Source organism: Seriola lalandi, unplaced genomic scaffold, assembly GCF_002814215.2.
Source record: "Seriola lalandi dorsalis isolate HSWRI2012SDOR001 ecotype SW California unplaced genomic scaffold, Sedor1 jcf7180002054656, whole genome shotgun sequence".
NCBI classification, from domain to species: domain Eukaryota; kingdom Metazoa; phylum Chordata; class Actinopteri; order Carangiformes; family Carangidae; genus Seriola; species Seriola lalandi.
In genome coordinates, this window is record NW_019525209.1 from 250,541 (window position 1) to 273,979 (window position 23,439).

The following is a 23,439-nucleotide window of genomic DNA, read 5'->3' on the forward strand; positions in this document are numbered from 1 at the left end:
ATCTTACCATGGTGTAAGCTCTTGCAGGCAAACGTCTCTCTCTCTTTGTTGAGGTAACTTTCACTGTCGGGTTTGGGGATGCAGCAGTCACCTGGAGATTGTGAGAGAGAAAAAACAAAGTAAACTGAAAATAACACGCACACACATCCACGAATGCGCTGTTGAAGGCACACGCACACCCTCACCCTGTGTGCAGCGGCAGACATTGTCTCTGCAGATCCGACTCAGCTCCTCTTTGTCCTCTTTGGGAGTGTAGGTTCGACTGCAGCGGTGATCTGACAGAAGCAGGGAGAGAAACCACGAGACACCACGACATTTAAAGTTGCAGTATTGTTTTTTAACTTTCAAATAAGCAGGACACATTCTGAATTATCAGTCTGCATGGTAAGGGCTAAATCTGAACACTTGTGAATATCTGAATAAAGGATTCTGTGATGAGCAGCGTCTGTTCTCCGACCTGGGTTGTAATATTCGTAGACGGTAACCGAGGACGGCTGGAGGAGGCCGACTTTAAAGTTCTGCTCAAGCCTGAAGATCAGGATATCTGGCTCTCTGTGTGACACCTGAGGAGATGAGCAGAGACGATACAGCCGGTGGGAACATTTATTAAACAAGCTTGAGGTGTGTAATGGTGCGTTCAATTTAAACTGGGAAATGGGAAGTTCCAAGGCTGAAATTTCAACTGGGAACGCCCCCTGAAGTCGGATATTTGACTTGGATAGCTGGAAGAACCTCGCCAACCCTGACTTCGAAATCCAAGATGGCTTCTCTGTGCATCAACAGAAGTGAAAGCTGTAGTAATATACTGTTTATTAGCGCTCATTAAGTCAGTTGTACACAGGTGGACATGTCGCTATGGTGTTTCTATGCACAAAATACCACCTAGTGATTTGTTATCAACTGGTATTGCTAAAAATAACAAGCTTCATTCCCAAATACGACATCCGACGTAAACAGAACGCAGTAAATGGAAGTACGCGGTCCTCGTTATCCGTGTAAGTGTTAGTCAGTGGAACCTCCTCGAATCTGGGACTATTGCAACAACAGATTTTACTCAGTAAAGTTATCCAGATAACTCGGTAAACCTGCTCTTTGGAAAAGGAGCGTAAACAAAGACAAGACTTGAAATGAAGCAGCAAGTCACCGCCACGCTGTAGTTACCTTGAACAGGTGGATGATCAGAGAGCCTCTGTCGCTCAGGTTATCAACAATCTGGAAGTTTTTGATGTAATGGTCCACTGAGTTGGACAACTGGAGACACACACACACACACACATATATATATATATATATATACAGAATAAGTTAGCAACCCTTGCCTACCACAAATATATCTTATGGATCAACGCTTCAAGTATGTAAAATAAGGGACCTTTAAACAACAATATTAGCAGTAAATAAATCATTCTCTTGTGGCTTTAACTCTTGAAAATCATTTTCTTTGGTGATTTACAGTGAGTAAGAATAATCTTTATCCTTCTGAGTTTTCAGATTTAGTTTGATTACCAGCTCCAGGTCCGAGTTCAGTGGGGTGAAGCCGGTAGGCAGGCTGATATCCAGGACCACCATCCTGACATTGGGTCCTAAAGCTCTGTGGAAGAGAGAGAGAGTAAAGCCTGAGAAGACGCCAACAGTCTCTTATTGATCACTGGAACACTGATAAATCAGCATATCAGCTTGAATCATACCATAGACTCAGAAAACTATCAGGCCGGTAACTGACGGGATTCCTCATCATTTAGTCGATTGAGCTAAAATGAAACATTTTTATCTTTCCTGTGCAGTTCAAAGTTTAAAAGTCAAAAAGGTTAAACACACCGAACACTCACCTCACTTTGATGGTGAAGTCGTAGGACTTCCCTACATCTCCTGGAGGCTGAACTGTTAGCAGATAGAAACAAAGCATTATTTAATATGCAGAAGTTGGGTTTAACATCCTGTGGACTTCATTGTGTTTAATAGTATATTTTCTGTCGTGTGACTTTTATCCATTATTTTCATTTCATTACATTTATCTGCTCTGTGTTATTTTGTGCGTTTTCAGGTGCGACTGTTTTCCTCCTTTCTCTTGCGTGTTGTTTTTAAAAGTGTTGAACAAAGTTATATTAGTCATGTTACAGTATTGTATCTTTATTTCAGGTCATTAATAATGTAAGATGAAGATATTGGCCATATGTTGCAAAATGCATCTTTTTTTAATATTTATAGTTTTGTATGTTTCTTTACAAAACACTCATAGCAACACAAATATAGTTTACTTATTTTACTTTAAATTTCATTCTTTATGTGATGTTTTATGATGGTGACTTACACTATAAATATAAATTATTTCCTGCTGCTGTTATGATCATGCTGTTTGTTTTCCGATATATGGAGGAAATGGAAGAATTCAGGATATTTATTTTCTTTGCTATAATGCATTTCATCCACTTAAAAGAGACTTCAGTGAACCCAAGAAAACAGGAAACACATCTGACAACTTTAATTTACCGCTGGATTCTTGGATAGTGACGCTGAGCTCAAAGTGCTCGCAGGGCTTTTTCTCATCCACCTCATGCACTTGGTTGTAATAGGTCACGACCTTGGATTAAAGTTGAAATAACAAATAAAAACACTCTTTCAAAAACAAATGACATATTTCAACCATGCAGTTTGTCCTCTGTGAGTGACAGAGTTCATGATGACCTGACACCATGATACTAATCTCCATTTACAGAGTCATGTGATCGTACCTCCAGTATCCCCTGTCCGCTCCCTTCAGCCTGCACCTCCAGATCAGCATTAGCAGGTAACTACGCAACACAAGCAACTGTTAGTGACGTACATCTGAACCTTCTGCCTGATGATGCAGCTTCAATCACGACTGACTTTGCGTTCTTCCTAAGGCCTCACCCTTTCCGAGCGAACAGCAAAGGCGGTGCTGGGGTTGAAATGGGCACGGATTTCCTTGCGTCCTGTCATCCTGATGTCCACATCCAGGTTGACGAAAGAGGGCGGTTTCTCGATCAGGTACTGTGACAGCGCCTGCAGCACCACCATGGTGGACTGGGAGAGGGCGGAACAACAAACAAAGCCTTCAGGTTACATCCCTGTTCATCCAGAGTCGGATGAAACATGAACCGTTTGTGTGAAGTTTTGTATATAATAATTGCTGTGTGAAGTCTCGGGTAATGGCTAATCAGTGATTTGTGAGGTCACCGTGACCTTTGACCTTTGATCATCAAAGTCTAATCAGTTCATCTTTGTGTCCAAGTGAATGTTTTTACCAAATTTGAGGAAATTCCCTCAAGGCGTTACGGAGATATTGTGTTCACGAGGCCAAAATCATGTTTTGTGAGGTCATCTTTGACCTTTGACCTTTGACCACTAAAATCTAGAAGTTCTGTCAAGGCGTTACTGAGATATCGTGTCCACAACAATGAGACGGACGGATAACCTGAAAACAATATGCCTCCGGCTCTGACTGTCACTGGCATAGAACCAGGAAGTGATCAGCTGTGTTTCCACTGGTCATCACTGAGCAGCTCATGGCAATTTTGGATTTATATGATCAAGTATTTTGATTTTATAAAACTTAAATCAATGCAGAACTTTAAACTTTATTTACTTTATATGCAGCTGAACGGTCCTTTTTTTTATCCCTCAGGGGAAAGTTTGTTTCGGCCTCATCTCAACAGTCTGAATGAACGTCTGCAGCATGAGGCGAAACCCGCTTATCAGATATGAAGCAGGTGAATAAACTGACAATGAGAAACTGTTGGATTCTCTACCAGACACATCCCGCTGGTACCTGGGTGGAGCCGTAGCCGCCGCCTCTTCTTCGCCGGCTGTTCAGCCACTGGAAGGGCGCCGCGGCTTCACGCATGTGTCCCAGCTTCACCAGAGCCAGCAGGGCGTAGCCGGTCGCCTCCAAGGTGAACAAGTTGTTTTGATGGTCGGGCCAGTGGCTGCCATCTGGAGGAGAGAAGGAAGTACTTCATCATTATCTGTTCTTTTTAGTAACCGGACCCCAGAAGGTTTTTCACAAAAGAATCAGAAAACTACATGTAAGTAAAAATAAATGTGGAGAGATTAAAGCAGTTAGTTGGTGTGATGCATATGAAACGCAGGTCACATGATACCTGGAGCTGCTGCTTTGAGTAACGTCTGTGTCGGGTCGTAAGGTCGAGCGTCCCCCAGCAGAGCCAGCGCATACGAGGCGATGGCCACCGTGTACGGTCTCCTCCCGGGCTTCAGCAGCGCTCTCTTCAGGTATTCTGCTGTCTTACTAATGACTTCCTGTAACCACGGATATTGTGAAAGGTAGTTTTAATATAACCACCGATTATACAACAAAACAAAAAGGGATTTTACGGATTAAATGTCACTGTTTGACACATTTAATGCTGTTGTTTTTGTTTCTCTTTATATGAATTACCTCCACACTCACACCTGTACTGGTGCAGCGGATGGCTGCCTGCTTGGCCTCAGCGAGCGCTATGAGGACGAAGGCCGTCAGGGTCGTTACAGGGTCGTCGCCCCTGAGTCCGCCCTAGTGACACACGCAGGGGAAAAAAAGGTTTTTATTAAAATCTTGGAAAAGATTTATTAATTATTCTTTTTCAACATTTTCCACATAAGTTCTTTTTTCCCCCTAAAAAGCCTTTCAAAAATAAACTTCCTTTAACAAACAGTACATGGATACAAAAAATAGTGAATAATCAGCTTATACAGGGGCCTGTGTGTGTGTGTGTGTGTGTGTGTGTGTGTGTGTGTGTGTGTGTGTGTGTGTGTGTGTGTGTGTGTGTGTCTGTGTCTCACAGTCATGGTAGTGCTGTAAACTGGGTTTTCCTCTATGAAGTTTCCCAGGCCCCGGTGTTTGTTCTCCACCAGGTAGAGCAGAGGGTCACACACGTGCTGCTTCTCGATGCCGATGATGGAGTGAGCCATGGAGAACACCTTCACCACGTATGCTGTGATCCTGACATTCGGATTAGTCTACATTCAGTCACTTTTAAGCAGAGTATGGACACCTTTGCGTTCTGACGACAGGCATCGCCTTTTTTTTAATTGCGTTTCTTCAGGATAACTTTGGAAAATCTGGCACAATAAGAAGGTTTTGATGTGGAAAGCTGCACCACTACAATATTAGACTGGTTCCTTCTTTGAATCTTCATGCACGCCTGTGTGAAAACCCAATTAACTGGAACAGTGACTGATCTGTCGACCAGATTTTCTTGGAAATCAGAAGTTAGTTTTCTGCGTCTTGGAAAAAGTAAGAAGGATTCTGATTGAAGACCTTTTTAAAAACAAAATATTTTATGAGCATTAACACCTACAATGTAATTTTGTCTGTAGTGTGACTTTTTGACTGTACCATGTACTTGCACCTTCCCGCTTGTAGGGGGGGTAAGAGCCATCGGTCTTTCTGTATTCCAGCTGGTTCTCATAGCCTGAAAACACAAAACACCACCAACTGTAAAAATTTAAAGATGGAGGTGAAGATGTTTTAACTTTAGGTCATATTGATAACAAACCTCCTAGCTAGCTGTCCATCTGTCCACCAAGTCTGCAACTCATCCAACTATCCATCTCTTCATCCATCCACCCAACTAGCCATCCATCCACTCATCCATCCATCTATCCAATCAGCCATTTACCTACCTGTCAGCCAATCCATCCATCCAACCACCTGTTCATTCATCCACCCAACTAGCCATTTATCCATCTGGTTATCAATCCATCCATCCATTTATCCAACTATCCACCTGTTCATCCATCCAACTAGCCATTTACAAATCTCTCTATCAATCCATCCATCAAATGGCTATTTGGATAAATGAAAGAATGGATATCAATCCATCCATGTATCCAATTATCCATTAATCATCCACCCATCTTACACACAGCAGTCCATCCAATCTTAAATAGTATCCTCTCAGTTCATCAACTGTCCTCTTTTATTTTGTTGTAGATATCTGTCTGCCTCGTCTATATGTTCCCGCTCTCTCACCTCTCTTGATGTATCCGATAGCCTCAGCCTTGCGCTGCACCCCAACACTCTCCCAGCCGTTGGTTCGGGTCAGGTAGAGGGTGGCGATGAGCGGCAGAGTGATTCTGGCCAAGTTCTGCTCCACGCAGCCACCGGGCATCCGGAGAAGAGACGCCAGAGAATCCTGATTGATGGAGTTATCGATGCTGTCTGCCAACAGGTTGCCTGGGGGGGAGGTGGAGTAAAGAATCAGTCTGTTCTCTGAGGTTTATTCTTAATCCTCATCACCGCTCTGCAAGTGACTGACCTCGGACATTGACGAACGTCTCTGGAACAGAGTTTGGCACAACTGACTCCAGTTCCGTCCTGGCAACATGAACTATCTGCGTACCTGTGGACGGAAACGGAGCCGTTTAGTAAGACTTCATGACGACCTAACCCAAACCTGAAGAGGATCCACTCCTGAGACGAAAATAAAATATATACAGTTATTTGTACAAGCCTGAAAGCAAATGAACCTAAGCTTTAAAAGACCCGAGTTCAGAAAATGTGGTGTTTACCAATGTGCTGTCTCCAATTTGTTTAACGTTCAGTTAATAGGAGATAATAGGAAATCATGCGCCACAGCATCTCCATCTTCTTACCTCCTTGAGCAGACGGATTCAACACCGCACTGAAAACCTCAGTCTTCTGCACTCCTTCCTGCTGTTTGGGTTAAGAAAAGAGTTTATTCAAGTCTTTTATCTTTTAGTTACTGTCTTTATACAGACCATTCATCTAGTTTTAACCTTTAATTGCACTTTAGTTAATCTCTTCAGTTGAATATTGTCTATAAAGAAACTGTCCATAGAACCATAGAAGTGCAGCAGAAATAAAACTACTGTGACATTAAAGGAATTTCAACTTTTTAGCAGCTAACTCTGGCTTATGAAGGGGACAAACTTTACAGGCTACCAGTTACATCCCTCCCTGATTATACTGCATCGACATTTTCATCATCAACTGTCACTCACCACCACCCGGAGAGATTTCTGCACCTGGTCTCCTCCCATCTCGTCGCCAGCGAGTACAATCACCTGCAGAGGAAGTTTCCCCACCACCAGCGGCATGATGGTGTAAGGCACCGCTATAGAAGAGCCGGCCGGCACGTCTACTTCCTGTGTGTGTCTGTCCCTAAAGGCGACGCTGCACATGTTTTCTGTCCTCTTCAGCACCACCCTCACCTGAGCCGAAACCAGTCACAACACAATCAATCAATGTTCCAAGATTTTTTTTCTTCCATTCTTATCATTCTATTGCATTAAAGGAGCTATCTGTAAGTTGTGCTATTGCTACATAGCAAGCGTTAGCATTAACAGCTGTTACTTACCAGTCCTGCCAAGAGCTTCAGCCGTCATTGCGTTTACAAGACAATGTTATTATAGCCTCTGAGTAGCGCTACTTCTTCAGGGCAGACTAGGCGCTACAGTGACTCGGTATTGGAAAGTGACAAGACGGTCCGGCTGAGCCGAGGCTACCTGGTTAGCATACTAACTTCAGTAGAAGAAAATAAGTGATAGAATTACAGTCAAGATAAGCTGTTGCTTTCCGCCTCTGGAGACAGCTGGAGTTTGACGCTGAATATTTCAACAACCCCCTCATATGGATTGCCATGAAATTTTTTTGCAGACATTTGAGATTTCCTGACTTTCCTTCTAACGCCATCCAACAGATTTACTTTTTTTTTTTTTGCATGCAGTGAAATGCTACGTTATTTGGTACAAATATCCATGGTGCTCAAAGGACAATAACTTCTTTGATCCCCTTTCTTTTCCTCTAGGTGCCACCAGGGGGCTGATATTTGTGGTTTTCAATTAAATTTTCTTTGATACGTTATCTGAAGGCACTTTACAGGTAGAAGTCACGACTTCACAATATTAGAGAGAGAAAGTTTTGAGTGAAAATGTCTCTGAGCCACTATCAGCCTTCATGTTCCCCTGATTATGAATCATAATAACTTTGGTGAACCCTTGACTTTACAATTAGCACCAATTTCAACTTGTCCAGTACTTTGGTTTATGACTAAATACCAACAAATCTAATGACATTCACATTGGCCTCAGCTGCACTAAAATGGTGATCGTGGTGAACAATCTGTATTTACTGAACGTCCCTGACTGAAGTGGCTGTGCCGTGTAGCTTTATGGTGATTCTCTTACGTGCAACGCGGTGGAGCCATAGTTATGGATCACAGCTTTGATCTCGATCTGTTCCAGCCTCGCCACCGAATGTGGCAGCCTCAGGTCCACGAAGAAATTCTTCCATGCTCTGACGTTGTAAGGCTCGGCCACACAGAAACCTGCGGACATTGAAAAAGCAAATCAGCCAGGGGGGTTATTTGCAGATTTGTGACTGTGCATGAGTTTTTGTAGTATTTCTGTTAGCCTTTAAATTTAGATTTGAACCTTCAGATTTTGCACATATTTGCAAATTGAAAACAATTTCTTTCTTTCTTTCTTCAAAAGTCTTTGCTTTTTCAGTATATCGTCACATTTAGAATTAGGTTTTCTTTTACTCTTTTAGCAATGCAATTAATTTGGACATCTCCTGTAGAGCTTATTGATTGAGCAATGGAAATGAACTTTAGCTTGAATTATTTCAGTATAAAAGTAACATTGCAAATAAATATTCAGCATGTAGTAGTGAGGGTTACTGTTAGAAATTATATATGTTATATGTGAAAGTAAAACATCTCAAACGCAAAAGTATTTTTATTCCAGTTCAAGTTTTCATAAAATTAGACTCCTCCTCCTCCTCCTCCTCCTCCTCCTCCTACCTGTATCAGGCGATCCACTAATGCCCAGAAATCCCCACTCTGTGATGCTGTCAGGTAAAGTGACAGGCACGTTCTTAGACGCCAACCTGTTGATCAGATTCACGTCTGTGTTATCGCCAGCAAAGAGATCCAAGAGCAAAACCACAGGTCCTGTTCAATAAATGCCTCATGAAAGTCTCTGTAGCACAGCTGTATAAGTAATGATTTACAGGATGATAGAACACAAATGAAAACACGAAAAGGACCTAATTTTTATTTTTTAAGTAAATCTAAACTCGTCCATTCTGTATACATTAAACTGCAGTTGGATTTTCTAATGTTTCAACACACAACCTGTAAAACATTAACTTGGTGTTAAACAATGACAGCGGCTGTGGTGTTTAGGTTGACGGATAAATTTCACAATCAACACACACACACAGACACACACATACACGGGGATGTACAGAGCAAAGCAACACAAATTGGTTTTGTATCTGTTCAATACAGTTAAACGGAGTCGGCATTGTTGATTCTGAGCTGTTTATTCAGTCGTTACGTCACTGACCAAACACAACATGACGTAACCCGGGGGAAGTCACAGCGCTGCATGTTTTTGTCTCACACGATGAAATGGTCCGGTGCTTTTATCCGTCACATATAACACACCAAATATCAGGGCTGGATTTTCAAATTTACACTAACAGGAATAAAAGCTAAAGTTTTTATTATTTTCAAAGTAACTTGCATGGGCTGAGATGTTTTTTTTTATATATATATATATATACATTTTGTATACAAAACTTAAGAAGTTGGAGCCTTTAGATAATTTCCAATCATTAATTGATTCAAATGGAATCATAAATGGTTCCACTGCTGAGAGAGGGAATCTTTATTGGTGTAAAGGATGGGGTTGGTGCAGTGGGGCTGTTTTTAAAAATCTATGAGTCGATAACAAAACACGAGATGACCCATTGAACCTCTGCATCATTTGTAGGGAACAACTTGTTTAAGGTCCACTTGTTCCTGTGGAGATGAATCACGGACTCAGACAAACTGCGTCACATAGTTTCAGACAAAGTCATAATTTCTTATTTTAAGATAATTCATTCTTACTTTTTCTAATCCATGTCAAGCTACATTTTGACAACTGCTTGCTTCCTATTTCACCTTTTTTGTCATGCTGATTCCCACCACATCTGCTCTTTGAGCAACCTAACTGCTGTACAAGGATTCATATAAATAAAAATCTAAAGACTTAGAGGATTTATTAAATCAATCAGACTTTTCTGCCTCTGATAGAAACTTCTTCTCTAATCTTTCACTCACCCGTCCTCGCCCGCCTCGCTGGGCAGTCTAACATCCGTCCACAGCCATGACTCGAAGAACTTGTGACGCAGATACAGCTCACTCTCATCCTGGTACTTCCAGTCTTTCTCCAGCTCTTCCACCATCTCTGGTTCCGGCATCATGTTTCTAGTAAAGAGCTTTTCCAGTTCAGGTTCTGGTGGTCCAGGCAGTCCAGCCATGCCGAAGTATCCAGGCTGTCTACGCAGTCCAGGCAGTCCAGGCGACATAGGTAATACGCGTGCATATGGAGTAAGATCTATGTGAACACATTCATATATGATTAGCAAGTTTTTAATACCAAGGTTATAATGGGTAACTACAACCAACAAAATAACTTAAACTATATGTGAAAAACATTTTTAACTGAAATAAGAGTAAAATCGAAGAAGCAGAATTACACATATTTTGCAGATAAAGCTGCATCTTGTGCCTGTGATTACATTTTATGTTCTGTTGATGTTCTTGTTGCTGCTGCATCCAGATTCATTTTTATGGTTACTGACACGAACACACATCTGTTGTAGTTGTCTCTTGCGGACAGCTGTTCATCTGTCCACACATTTTTAAAAGGGTTTTGATGGTTTGTTGAGATTTTTCAATCTCGCCCCAAGTCAAGTTTCCCAAATTGCAAACAAAGTAAATACAAACTAAACTGAACTAAACTAGAAACCTGCTTTAAAAGGTATGGCAGAGTATTAGGGCCACATTGAGGGGAAAAAACTAAATCAGAAATTTTGATAAATAAATAGTATTAAAAATGGGAACATAATTAAGACTAAACCAACATGGCAAACCTTATACCACTAAATTCCAAAGCAATTTGTCAGTTGTGTTTTAAGTTTTAAGTTAAGTCTTTTGAGCTGATAAGGTTGAGGTACAGTACCATGAAAGCGATTAAACCTTCCTGGGCCGACTTCCACTGCTCTATGATAAACGAAGGGCGGAGAGCTGGTGGTGGGGGCAGTTGTGGTCGTGGGTGGCGGGGTGGTGGGCTTTGTGGTGTCAAACACCTCGCCCCTGTAAGTGGCGCAGCAGTAGCGGAAAGCCCGGATGCACTCCCAGCCCTCAGTGATGTAGAGGGAGCGGCGCGTGCAGGAGTACGGCATGCGGATGTCCCTGAGGCCGTCCTTACAGCAGCGGTGCTGCAGCCCCTGTTTGTAGTGACTCTCTGGAGACAGAAGAAAGTCATCAGTATTGATAATGAAAGAATCACTCGTTTCTTCTCAACAATTACTGAAATTACTGTGTAATGTAAAATGGGTTGCTGGGAGTGATGGACCCTCAGAAGATGATCACTAAACTAAATGTTTTTTGCCATTTAGCCTTTTTTTTAAGTAATTTATTATTATTATTATTATTATTATTATTATCAATGAATCTGAGTTCTAGTACATAATTACTGCATGATTCAGTCTCAGCACTCTTAGTGACCATGTTTCCACTAAAACAAGAATTTAAAGCCCACTGTACATTACCTGCCGAGCACAAAACACACAAAGTTAGTGACTAGCAGGTGAAGAAAGTGGAAAAGCTAGCAGCTAAAGAGTTGACCTGGCCTGAAACATGACTCCAAATGAATGCTACTGTTGCTGGCTGACTGCTAGATGTGTAAAAAGGTGACTTTCTGATTAGATGTTAACCATAACAGTGGCACAGATCCTGCCAGCCTTTACGACACAGGCTGCTGCTATCCTCTAATAGTTAACGAATTTACTTCACACAGTTAACATGGCAGGATTTACTAAAAATTGTCTGTTGTACCAGACTGAATTATCAGACTTCGAAGCTAATGACCAGACCAGGCAGCAAACTCCAGGGCTGACCACTTGAGGCTCCAACAGTGAGTCAATCCCCATAGACTCCCCCGTTGAAAATGTCCAACTTTACAGCAGAAATAAACATGGTCTCTAGAGCTAATTTCTGTTTATAGAACTCACCTGTTTACATTTTATTAAGGCTTAACATTATGAGTAATTGAGGGTGTGGCTGCTTTGAGCGACAGGCGGGTGAGCGTATGCTTGCCACCGACCAGCATACACCAAAGTCTCAGCTCGACACACGCCCCGCCTCTTTGCCCATTTCCAAGAGTTAGGGGCGGGGTCAGGCGCTGCCAAGATGGCGACAGTGGATCAGCTCACTCTGAGCTCCAAAAAAGCTATGTCCATTTTTATTTACAGTCCATGGTTCAGACTGAGACGTTCAAACCTTTATGAGTCTTTATGACGAGGAGGACACTCACCCAGCTGGGCTTTACGCTGCAACAGCTCAGCAGAGCGCCTCCCTCTGGCACTGCCTGGACACTGCAGGGCTGCGGAGAGGAGAAAATCTTGGTGTAAATAAATGTATTTTTATAGGCATATAATAAAGACATTGAATACAGTCACAGGATAATTTCAATCAGCAGTGATTGTAATTATCAATTGGCGAATATTGGTGTTATATCAGCCTTCAATATGAGCTACTGTATACTGTTATTGTTCGCCACAGAGGCTTTGGGTTTTGCACTCCTCATTATAAAATGTAAAAATAAAAATGTCGGCTCTGTGTAAGAAACGACTTGTCGGAAAGTAAAACACCTGTGACAACTTGTGATTCTGCACCAGCTTAATACATAACACTGTAACACACACTATCGCTGCATATATACAGTATATGTAGATAGAGAGAGAGAGAGAGAGAGAGAGAGCGAGAGATAGGGGGTAGGTACATTGTCTGTTTTGAGTTGTGACCCCGAGACTAGAGGAGAAGAGCAGTCCTGCGTCTGTGAACACCCCCATGGCATCTTTCCCTCCCCCGTGGGTGCAGCCAAAGTCTCCATCCTCTACCACGTTCCACATCTAAGAAAAGGGGGAACAAGGAGACATGAATTGTTTTGTGCTTTTGAGTTTCAGTGTAGCTCTTTATAAAAACAGAACAACAAACACATCATTTTCGATAACTCCTGGTTGTGGGACGCATTTGCAAATATGCAGAATTAATAGATAATAACAATTATAATGAAATCATAAAGCAGATTCTTATTGTGCTGGATATTCTAACATACTCTCACCTTCAAAAACAGATGCACACACAAACAAACACACCTTATTCTGTGTGAGTCTGTCCTTCTTGAGCAGATAGAGAGCGTTGTCAACAGCCACCAGGCTGACCTTTGCCCCCGGGTCACCTCTGACCTGAAAACTAAATCTCTCCCGAGGTGCATAGTCTCGGTGCTTGTTGTCCACTGGCCCGACTTTCAGCTACAAGACAGGGAGAATACAAAAGCATCGACACAATAACAGACACAAGGCTGAAGAGACAAACACACAACAAAAGGAGAAACAGAACTAATACTAATTTGGTTCATAAAGGTTCAGAGTCTAATTTCAGACCAGATCTTTTTTGTTTGACTGAGAACAAGATGATATTTTTCTTTCTGTTAACAAATCACACAAAAGAACCAACAATATTGTCGTCTGTCTCTAAATATATTATGACTACCCTACTCTGGTTACTGGTTCCTGCCCTAGACTTTTATCTTTTTAATTTTATTATCTCAGTGATTTTCTAAAAGAGCCAGACACTCTAGGTTTTAGTGAATTTTTCTCACACGGGACTAAATAATGCATTTATTTTTGGGACTATTTTTGGGTTAGTGTCACTCACCCCTCCCACACAGGAATCTGTCACGTCCACCCAGATGGAGTCGGACACCACCTCTCCACGCCCTACCCAGGGGATGCTGTAATACGCCACGAAACGGAATGATGGCATCATCTCCGGGGTGACCGTCACCGTGACGCTGGTGACCTCGTGACCGGTCACATCCACACGCTCAGCGATGATGATTTCGCCCTTACTGATGACCTGAGAGAGGGAGGAGTAAGTGATGATTACATTTTTTATTCCCATCTGCGCTGGAAATGTTCTGCAGCGGAGATGTGAGGGTGTGTTCCCGTCTCACCAGGTAGCTGATATGTTTGATAAAGTCTCTGTGTTTCTGGTCTGCAGCTCTGATGGTCAGCGTCAGGGACATTGTTTCTCCTACAGACACTCTGTTTTCCCCTGAGGAGATGTACAGGTAGTTACTCCGTTCATTGTTAAAGCTAATGTACGGCTGAACAGTGATCTGTTGTCTGGCCTGCTGATCTGGTCTCAGGTGGACCTGTGCTGTCTCAACCTGGGGGAAGACACAGTTGACAGTTTTGTTTTCATACACCCAAAGATGCCTGTCCTGTTGTCACAATTAGCAGTGTTCAATTTGTACATGCTTCCACTTGGGTCCGTAATACAGCAATACAATATTTCCTATCAATCAATATGCCGATGACAAACAGTTATACATCTCTGTTTCTGCCGATAACCTTAACCCAGTGAATGATCTCATCCAGTACACATTGCAGATATCAGATTTTAAATGGCCAAATATTTTTTACAACTTAATCAGGACAATACTGAAATTCTTTTAGTAGGTCCTCAGGCTTTGAGGTATGAGATTCAATCTCTGTTACCTCCTCTGTCTGTTAAACCATGTGAGCATGTCAGAAACTTGGGTGTGGTTTTTGGATGCCGATCTCAACTTCCAAAAGCATATCTCTAATATTTCTACGACTGACTTTTATGATCTTTAATACAGCAAAAGTTAGAAGTTTTTTTTTATTTTTTATTTTTTAATCTCAGTCAGACTCAGAAAAGTTAAATAAACTCCATCTTATTCATAATGCAGCAGCCAGAATTTTATCAAAAACCAAAATATCAGAGCACATTACTCCTATTTTATCATCTCTTCACTGGCTCCCAGTAAAACAAAGAATTGATTTTAAAATACTCCTCATTGTTTTTAAACATTTTAATGGTTTAGCTCCTTCCTATGTTTGCAACATGCTCACTAAATACACATCAAAGAGATCCCTTAGATCATCATATAAAGGTCTCCTCACTATAACCAAGAATTAACTCTAAATCAGCTGAAATGTTCTATATAAATAAAACTGACTTGACTTGAGTAAATGAGGTCTTCTGACGACGCTCAGGTTTCATGGTTTTAAAACTGTCTTTGCATATATAGATTGAAACAGTAATTTTTCTTACTGCGTTAAAAGAAATACAGCAAACATGGGCTGCAACAAAGGACTAATTTCATTAACAATTAATCCGCCAATTAGTTGCCGTTCAGTTTAAAACATTTCTGAAAATAGTGAAAAAATAGTTTTTAGTTTTAGTTTTACAGTCAAACTGCAAATCATCACAAATTTATCAAAAAATATTAACAGAATTGTTCTTGAATAACTTCCGGTCAATCAACTGATCAACTAATCTATTAATTCTTTCAGCTCTACAGCAAAGCACTGCTCAAACCCATATAGAAACATAGTAGACCTAAAGACGTAAATGTCTTAACAATTTGGTGTAGTGGTGCAGCCTTGAATATCATGCCATCTCAGGTTTGAATCTTTAACTCAATATAAGTGTCATAAAGCTTAAATATATTGTTATAACAATCATATATTTGTAAAAATGTTTTACAAATGACATATTTCAGGGAAAGTTCAAGCGTGAAATCATCTTTGTTTTAATCAGGGGAGTTTCTTTGTCAATTTTCAGAGTAATAATGAAGCATGAAAAACTGGCTGTGATGAGTTGATAATAAAAACTTCCCTGTCAGCAGGTCAGGCCTCTTCTTCAACGGCGTGTTAAATAATGGTTAAAATTTCAACCAACAGTGGAAACAGCAGAGCATTTAAAGTAAAAGTGATCACAACGTGCTCATCCAGCTGCAGGTGGGAAGAAGCTCAGTGAGTGAAAGCAGCATGCAGTCATACTTACAGTGATGGTTTGTGGGAGTTGTAGGTTGGGCATGTTGATGATGGCCGTGGTGGCGCCGGAGAGGACGATCAGCGGCGCCTCCAGCAAATTCACCTTGACCTTGACGTTATGAGCCGGGGAACCATCGTGGTGGCTCACCTGGATCTGGACAGGTTGTTGGGGGGAGAGTTTTTCACTCACAGTGATTGAGTTGAAGAGCACAAAAAAAAACAAACAAAAAAAGAAAGTACCCAGAGGAACCAGCGAAACACAGACCACAGTTCTTACCATTAAGTCAAAGGGCAGGCCCGGCTTGAAGTAGTTTGGTGTGTCTTTGAACGATATGACATAAGGAGACTCCACAATTTTAATCCCGCTCTTTTCAGCTTCAACAAGGTCACTGCCTGTAGAGGAGAAACACAGAGGTCAAAGAAAAGTAAATAACCAATAACCTCAACCATTTCATAGACTGAAAGGTTCTCTCTGATATTTTGACTCTTTTATAATCTATAATAATTTATTTTAACTGATTTCTCACAGTGGAGTGGAGTTTTTTTTTTTTTTAAATCTGTTGGGTAAAAATAAAGATTTTAATGCAGTGTGTCACTGTTTGTACCAGTGTTTGGAAATATGGACAGAAAGTGTGATAAGTTTTATAGGATTTTTAATAATACGTTTTAATAACAATTCCTTGAGTTGTCAGAAAATGAACAGGATGCAGTTTCGTTGGGTTTTTTCAGCAGCAACATGCCCCACATTTCCATTTCCCTAAGTTGTGACACGGGAAAGTCAAAGCGTTTGAAGACTTCAGTTTATGCAGGAGGGTTAAAGAGCATGTTACTACACATATGACCCACATACATTTCAAAGAGTGGAGCTGCACCGCAGATGATCGTCCATTGATCTGTCCAGTGTGGGACACAACATAAACTCTGACAAAATTTACGACATTTTGCTCTTTTTAGGCTGTGCAAACAAACCAAACTGAACAAACACCACACAGCACGCACATCACAGGTTTGTTCGAACTTCGGAGATGGTTTCAAAGATAATCTCACTCTTGTAGAGCAGTGTCACCCGCATCACGGCATTTTTGTGCTACATTTGCACAAATTTTCATAAAACAGAGTGAGAAATCACTAGTCAAATTCTCTTTTCACTACAGCCTCTATGTGCAGTCACTTGAACTATGCTTATCTGTGTTGTTTTTCCTGTGTGCTTACCTGTCTTGGTGAGCACGGAGGCCTTGACATACACAGAGTTGCCCACCAAAGATCTAAAGTCTGTGGGGTAAGCTGTCCTGATCTCGTCCATGCTCAGGCTGACGACTCCTCCATCCAGCTACAGGGAAACAACAACACACAGAATAATTTTACCAAACATCTGACAGAAATAAAAGCGATTTTACCACCGTTACAACTGAGTTAAAGGTGCTAGTTGTTGGTGCGTGTGGTGGTGACTGACACCTTGAAAAGAGCTTCAGCCATCGTTGCGTTTATAAGACAAGAGGTTATCATACGCCCTCTGAGCAGCGCTACGTCTTCAGGGAAGACTAGGGGCTGCAGTGAGTCACTATGGGAATGTGACGAGGTGGGCCAGGGCTAGCTGGTTAGCATGCTAACTTTAGAAAAAAAAATGTGATAGAGAGTTAACATTGGTGTTTCTTTCCACCTCTAGAGACAGCCGTTGGTGAGTACAGGAATGAAGTTTGATGCTGAACACGCAACTTTTCATCTAGACTGGTAAGTAAACAGCTGTTAGTGCTAACGTTAGCTATGTAGCAATAGCAAAAGTTACAGATATATAATTTTAAGAACTATTAACCAATATTTATATTTCTAACTCAAAGTCCACTCAGAAGCTTTTTTCTGGAGCTTTCATCCACGGAGGAAGACTGTGAGATGTGGTTGACAGCTCTAGGAAAAGCTACTAAGTGAACACTGACATAGGATTTTTCTTGTCAAACTATCTTTCACACACAATCTTCTTAACTAAAATTACTCTTTTCGAGAGCTCTACTCCCCAACACCTAATCCTTCTGATCTTTCTGCTCATTTGGTTCACCAGCTGCATGTGGACACTATGGTTGAGTCCCGTGGCTCTCACCATCTCACCATATAAAAATCAACAGGAACCAAGCTCGAACCCCAGTTTAGGCAACCTCTCGAGCACCAAGGAGACACTCTTCACTGCACTGCCTGCATTATCCTTTTTACAGACAGGGGAACACCACAGTGAAATTCGCTTGACACCAAACACGGAGAGAGGCTTAAAACCAATTGGGGCTGAACGATATGAAAAAATAAATAAAAAAATCATACTGCGATTATTTTATAGCATTTTCTTTCCACTGAAAATTTTTATGATGATGATGTGGTTTTTGTTGGGACTTGTACCAAACAAACATGTTCCCGTTACGTGTGGCACCACAACACTTAAGGTGCTAACAGTGCATAACAATGTTGTGACACATTTTACTTTTATCAGCAAAAAAAGAAAATTGCAGTTCATGCGATTTGGATATTGCACTTGGCCAAATTGCGATTTCGATTAATTGTAGTAATTAATTTTTAATTATGACATAGCTGACAGTCAGAATGAGTGAGAACAGCTGGTGAAATCTAGGATGGAGAAGTAACTTACATTTGACACCTGCTTCACCGACGGCAACCTCGTCATCACATTGTTCATCTTCACTCCAAACACCACGTAGGCCGTCCCCTGGACCGGCTGTCCATACAGGTACCTGACACACAGTCGTTAACGCAGGGATAAGGTCTAGGTTAAACTAAAGAGTGCAGGATCCATAGGATTTAGGGGGGCACTGGCAAAGAAGCATATCGAGAACCACAAACAACCGCCAATAAGAAGGACTATCGGCCAAACATTTGCCTACAGTTGAAGTTTAATCAGCAGCAGTGTGGGTTAAGACGGTTAGATGTATAATACATTGCCGTAACATAACAAGTAAGTGTGCTTGCGTGTGAATGAGTGTGTAAGACCGACCTGGCCGTGATCTCTACGACCAGTTCACTGTCTTCCAGGTTGAGGAAGTTCTTCCTGGGGGTCAAGGTGACATTGAAGGCAGGAAGCACTGAAACCCACAGTTAGAGAGCCATTCCAAAACGTGATATTCACAGTTGAGAAAATGTGTTAAGATCAAAATAAGTTCAAGCTTGACAACAAAGCTGCTACTGATGTTATTAGCAAAAGTAAAAAAATGTCATGTACCATATTTCTTCACCTCAAACTGGGAGGTGAATGTGTTCTGCTGCCAGTGGTCAAACTTTGCAGTCAGCGTCCATGTTCCTTCACTGCATTCACAGTGTTAGAGAAAGTGCATAAAACAAAGGGAAACAGAGACTTTAAATATACATGATATTTAAATAAACCATGATAAAGTAACTGTGATACCTTGGAAAATTACCATAAAAGAGTGAAAGCATTGTCAAGATCTATCTATAAATCCTGTTGCTTACCACCGAACACACCGAGAAGAAAAGTTCGCTTAGCTCTGCTGCCGTGGACGAATCAAGTAGTTCCTGCTGCAACCTTCTGCTTTTTCAAGCTTTCTTCCTGTCTGATAACTGACCTCCAGTTTATTGAACTCTCTGAGACTTTTCTTAGGATTTGACGAACCATATCTGCGGCATAACCAACGGAGGGAAACCCACCCTCACCAACTGTTGTGTGGTACATCAGGATGACTTCTTCAAGTCATTACTGCTCTGGACATGGACGCCATGATGAGCACCATTACCAACACCCTGGATACTGAGATTGTTCCAAAGTCTGACCATAAGGAGAAGGAGACTCACATTTGTCATGTGGAGGGCTTCTTATCTAGCACCTATGGACCTATAATCGAAGTGCTGAACCAACACTACTTGATTTCCATCTCATATAAGGACTGCAAAAAGAGGACCTAGTTTACATTTACAGCAAATTACGCAAAGTAAACAGGGGGAGGAAGAGGAGGGCTAAAATAAACATGTGTGACCTGCAAGTTACTGAGTTCAATTTCTAGGTAATTCTGGATGGAAATATTGACAGTTTTCACCACGGTGAGTCCAAAAAAACCCTGCAATATCTCGAGGACTGCTGTCTGGACTGTGCGTATATAAAAAGCAAGGTAATGGTGGAAAAGAGGGTGAATGCAGCTAACCGATAAATCAAACAGGATGATCTTACTTGACAAGTTCAGAGAGAGGAAATATGTCTGCATAGACACCGTCATCAGCTCTGACCCTGGGCAGATGTTTAACCGCCAGATTTTCTGTATTCTGAAACACACACGTGAACAAATGAGCTGATAAAACCCATAAGTCAACAGGACGGAGGATACAACAAAGTCATTGCATTGTACCTCCAGAAAATCTATAAATCTCTTGTATTTCTTTTGCATCATGTTCATTCTTGTGCTCTTGTTAGAAATATCAGTGTTCATAGTGAGATTATATTTACTGGGGCTGCAGCTAATGGTCATTTTCATCATCAGGTACGTCTTCAGAAGTCTGGTTTTGTTTACCTGGATATCTATTGTGATGGTGCTGTCAAAGGCCTTAAAGAAAGGCGTAGACACAAAGGCTCTGTAGCGAACTGGAGAGGGAGAGAGGGTAAAAATTACAAAAACAGCTTCACATGAAATTCATAAATTTTTTTTTGTAAATCAATCAAACACTGTTCAGGCTCGTATCCCCGGGTTCCATCCTCATTTTTAGTAATACCACTTATACTAGCACTGTTTCTGTGACCACTACACTAGAAAGACAAAATAAAAATAAAAAACCTTTAATTTAAAATTCTGAACTGAATCTATATAGAATTTATCAAGTTGATGGGGAAAAAAGAGAATAAAGTCACAATATTACAAGAATAAAGTTGTAATTTCACAAGAGAAAAAATGATAATATTATGAGAATAAAGTCGTAATTTTAGGTTCTGCTTTAAAATGAGGAACGTGGAGCTTCCTGCTCAGTTCTACTTTAGCATAGGAAACTGAGTCTTTTCTATTGTTGATGGTTGATGTAATATTCCTAAAAATTATGTTTTTTTCTCTCAAAATTTTACATTTTGAATTTTCATAATATTATTACATTTTTCTTGAGTTATTATGATTTTTTTCTTGTATTATTACGACTTTATTCTCTAAATTTCAAATTTCTTATTTTTTTTTCCTCATTGTGGCAGTAAAACTCAGTGTGAACCTAGAATACTACCTGCGGTCTCTCGTGCTCATGTGTTTATCTCCTATATCCTTTTGTGTCATTAATGCAACATTTTCTTCCGCGGCCCTCACCTGTGTCTCCAGGGTTATAGACGGGTTTGTCTGTCTGGATGAAGATGTATCCAGAGTGAAAGGACACCATCAGTACCCTCTCCTCGACGTGGAAGCCCTGAAAGGTCACCTTCAGTATCACGAACTTGTTCTGTTCCTCATCGCGATTCAAAAGATCCGAGGGAAGCTGGGATAAACACGACACGGAGGATCAGGAAGATGTTTCGATAGCATCATAATCAGGACGAGGGCTGTCACGATATACTGTGATATTTAAAAAACTGACATATTTATATCGTGTTGATAATACAAATATGATTATATTGTGATGGCAGACGTTATGCATTGTGGATCATTTGTTGATCGGTTCATCTGGTTGCCTTTTCACTGAATACCCTTTAAGTGTAATTGTTCTTATGGTTTGCTTTTGTACAGTTACAGCTACAGACTCTTTCTCTCTCTTTGAGTCTAATTCATTTGCCAAAAAGAGACAAAGCAAACAATAAACAAAATTAAAGACAAATTAGACAGATTATTATAAATTCAATATTCAATATTATTAATTCAAAGGCATAACCCCTTTGTTTTTATATTATTGGAACTACAGTAAAAATATGAAATGTTTTATATATATATATATATATATATATATATATACAGTAACGATGTTCCTTTGTTAAATCTTCTAGCGTCTACACCTTGTCCCTTCAGCTGCGACCCTGGTGAGTCACCTTTATGGCCTTGAGAGTGTTGAAGCCATTTCCCTCATTGAGTATGACCGAGTCCTGGAGAAGAAAGGTGTTCTTATTGAACTCCTGGATGAGGATGGAGACGGTGATGGGTGTGGTTAGACCGTCGACCTGCAGGTAAAGGTTCACCTCGGTGTCTGTCCTCAGCAGGTCTGGGGCCAGAAGGGTGAACCTGCAGGACGACGCAATATGAGCCAGGGGTAGTGGAGCACTACTACAGCTAGTATCACCACCGCAGCACGTGTCTAACTTCTATCCACAGTACAATCACGTCTGCTTCTGCTCCTGCATTATTACCACTAAAAACAAACAGCAATACTCAAATGTGTTAAGTTGTGTTTTGAAAGATAATCATAGAGGTTAGACAATATAAAGAGTGAAGCTTTAATCCATCCTTCATTATTTGCACAATGTGGTTTGACTGTTGTATTAATGGGTGTAAGAAAAGACATCTGATTAGCAAATGTACCTCGGTGCGTTGTTAATTGTGTCCTTTGGATCCAGTTTTCTGCAAATAAACAATTCAAATGTCATTCATGACACAGCGCTGCAAACTAAAGATCAAACAAACAAATAACATGATAATTCTTTAGTATGGTAATAAATGAAAAATTAAAACAAGGAGAAGGAAGTGATAATGCTGTGCAGTTAAAAATAATATCCCCATTAAAAAAAGAAAAGAAGCAAGAATGTTTTTAGTAGTATTTAATCTGTTCTGTCACACTCAGTGTATGTGTGTCATTGATCCCACAGCAACAACAAAATCATTACTCAGGATTTTACTAGAGAAAATATATTTTCGGTTGAAATCTGAAAATCGAAGGAAAAATTATAAAAGCAGCCACCATGAAGATCAGTCGAAAATTTTCAGAATCGGCATCGTCCAGCAAAAATCAGTTGGTCAAACCCTTTTAAATTTTTTGTTCAAGCAAAACTGAATTGATGCAGTGGTGAATTAAACACATTCAATCTGAAAGTTCTGTTAAGACGCGTGAAGCCTTGGTTACTTACTCCCTGAGACCAAGGTATTCATTAAGGGATACAGCTCTGGGGGCAGATTCAGAAATAATAACTTGTGTTAAAGACACGAAAGGTTGCAACTGCATAAATGATCTCTCTGCACTCATACACATCTTACATACCTGTTACGCCAGGACCCTCTGTAAAGAACACGGCTTCATTAGTAAAGAAAACTGAAGATATCGGATATAAACAAAGAAAGGAGGAGAAGTGACGCGGGTTACCTTCTCAAACTGTCAAACTGTGCATTGGATTTGCAGAGAAGCAAGAGAAGTAAAATGTTGTGCAGCCTCCACTGACCCATGTTGACTCACCGGGAGTCTGAGTGGACTCTGGCCACCGGAGAGAGACGGTCAGCTACCACATCCCAACCCCCACCCCTCCTCCTCCTCCTCCTCCTCCTCTCCTAACTCATCAGATACTGTGCAGTCAACAGAAAGAGGAGGGGGGACGTTTTCCGATCAATAACACTCAACAGAGACACTAACAAACT

General features: G+C 40.9%; 1 protein-coding gene across 1 annotated transcript in view; it reads right to left on the reverse strand.

The window, feature by feature from the left end:
* The window catches only part of LOC111665627 (venom factor-like), a 27,076-nt gene extending 3,774 nt beyond the window's left edge, over positions 1 to 23,302 (reverse strand). Inside the window, exons 1-41 of the mRNA XM_023420699.2 lie at positions 23,171 to 23,302; positions 23,069 to 23,086; positions 22,938 to 22,973; positions 22,396 to 22,434; positions 21,909 to 22,098; positions 21,199 to 21,364; positions 20,428 to 20,498; positions 20,091 to 20,182; positions 19,131 to 19,213; positions 18,906 to 18,993; positions 18,543 to 18,645; positions 17,123 to 17,240; positions 16,188 to 16,303; positions 15,921 to 16,064; positions 14,059 to 14,274; positions 13,761 to 13,961; positions 13,199 to 13,354; positions 12,823 to 12,952; positions 12,355 to 12,423; positions 10,999 to 11,283; positions 10,095 to 10,371; positions 8,787 to 8,872; positions 8,170 to 8,309; positions 6,985 to 7,194; positions 6,616 to 6,676; positions 6,279 to 6,362; positions 5,993 to 6,196; positions 5,357 to 5,432; positions 4,801 to 4,960; positions 4,418 to 4,531; positions 4,122 to 4,278; positions 3,791 to 3,954; positions 2,893 to 3,045; positions 2,733 to 2,792; positions 2,491 to 2,581; positions 1,830 to 1,881; positions 1,507 to 1,591; positions 1,162 to 1,251; positions 458 to 563; positions 186 to 275; positions 8 to 91 (exon numbers count right to left, since the gene is read on the reverse strand). Coding sequence (XP_023276467.1) covers positions 8 to 91; positions 186 to 275; positions 458 to 563; positions 1,162 to 1,251; positions 1,507 to 1,591; positions 1,830 to 1,881; positions 2,491 to 2,581; positions 2,733 to 2,792; positions 2,893 to 3,045; positions 3,791 to 3,954; positions 4,122 to 4,278; positions 4,418 to 4,531; positions 4,801 to 4,960; positions 5,357 to 5,432; positions 5,993 to 6,196; positions 6,279 to 6,362; positions 6,616 to 6,676; positions 6,985 to 7,194; positions 8,170 to 8,309; positions 8,787 to 8,872; positions 10,095 to 10,371; positions 10,999 to 11,283; positions 12,355 to 12,423; positions 12,823 to 12,952; positions 13,199 to 13,354; positions 13,761 to 13,961; positions 14,059 to 14,274; positions 15,921 to 16,064; positions 16,188 to 16,303; positions 17,123 to 17,240; positions 18,543 to 18,645; positions 18,906 to 18,993; positions 19,131 to 19,213; positions 20,091 to 20,182; positions 20,428 to 20,498; positions 21,199 to 21,364; positions 21,909 to 22,098; positions 22,396 to 22,434; positions 22,938 to 22,973; positions 23,069 to 23,086; positions 23,171 to 23,250 — 4,945 coding nt within the window. The 5' untranslated portion in view covers positions 23,251 to 23,302. The remainder of the gene's footprint in view (positions 1 to 7; positions 92 to 185; positions 276 to 457; positions 564 to 1,161; positions 1,252 to 1,506; positions 1,592 to 1,829; positions 1,882 to 2,490; positions 2,582 to 2,732; positions 2,793 to 2,892; positions 3,046 to 3,790; positions 3,955 to 4,121; positions 4,279 to 4,417; positions 4,532 to 4,800; positions 4,961 to 5,356; positions 5,433 to 5,992; positions 6,197 to 6,278; positions 6,363 to 6,615; positions 6,677 to 6,984; positions 7,195 to 8,169; positions 8,310 to 8,786; positions 8,873 to 10,094; positions 10,372 to 10,998; positions 11,284 to 12,354; positions 12,424 to 12,822; positions 12,953 to 13,198; positions 13,355 to 13,760; positions 13,962 to 14,058; positions 14,275 to 15,920; positions 16,065 to 16,187; positions 16,304 to 17,122; positions 17,241 to 18,542; positions 18,646 to 18,905; positions 18,994 to 19,130; positions 19,214 to 20,090; positions 20,183 to 20,427; positions 20,499 to 21,198; positions 21,365 to 21,908; positions 22,099 to 22,395; positions 22,435 to 22,937; positions 22,974 to 23,068; positions 23,087 to 23,170) is intronic.
* Positions 23,303 to 23,439: the final 137 nt, after the last annotated feature.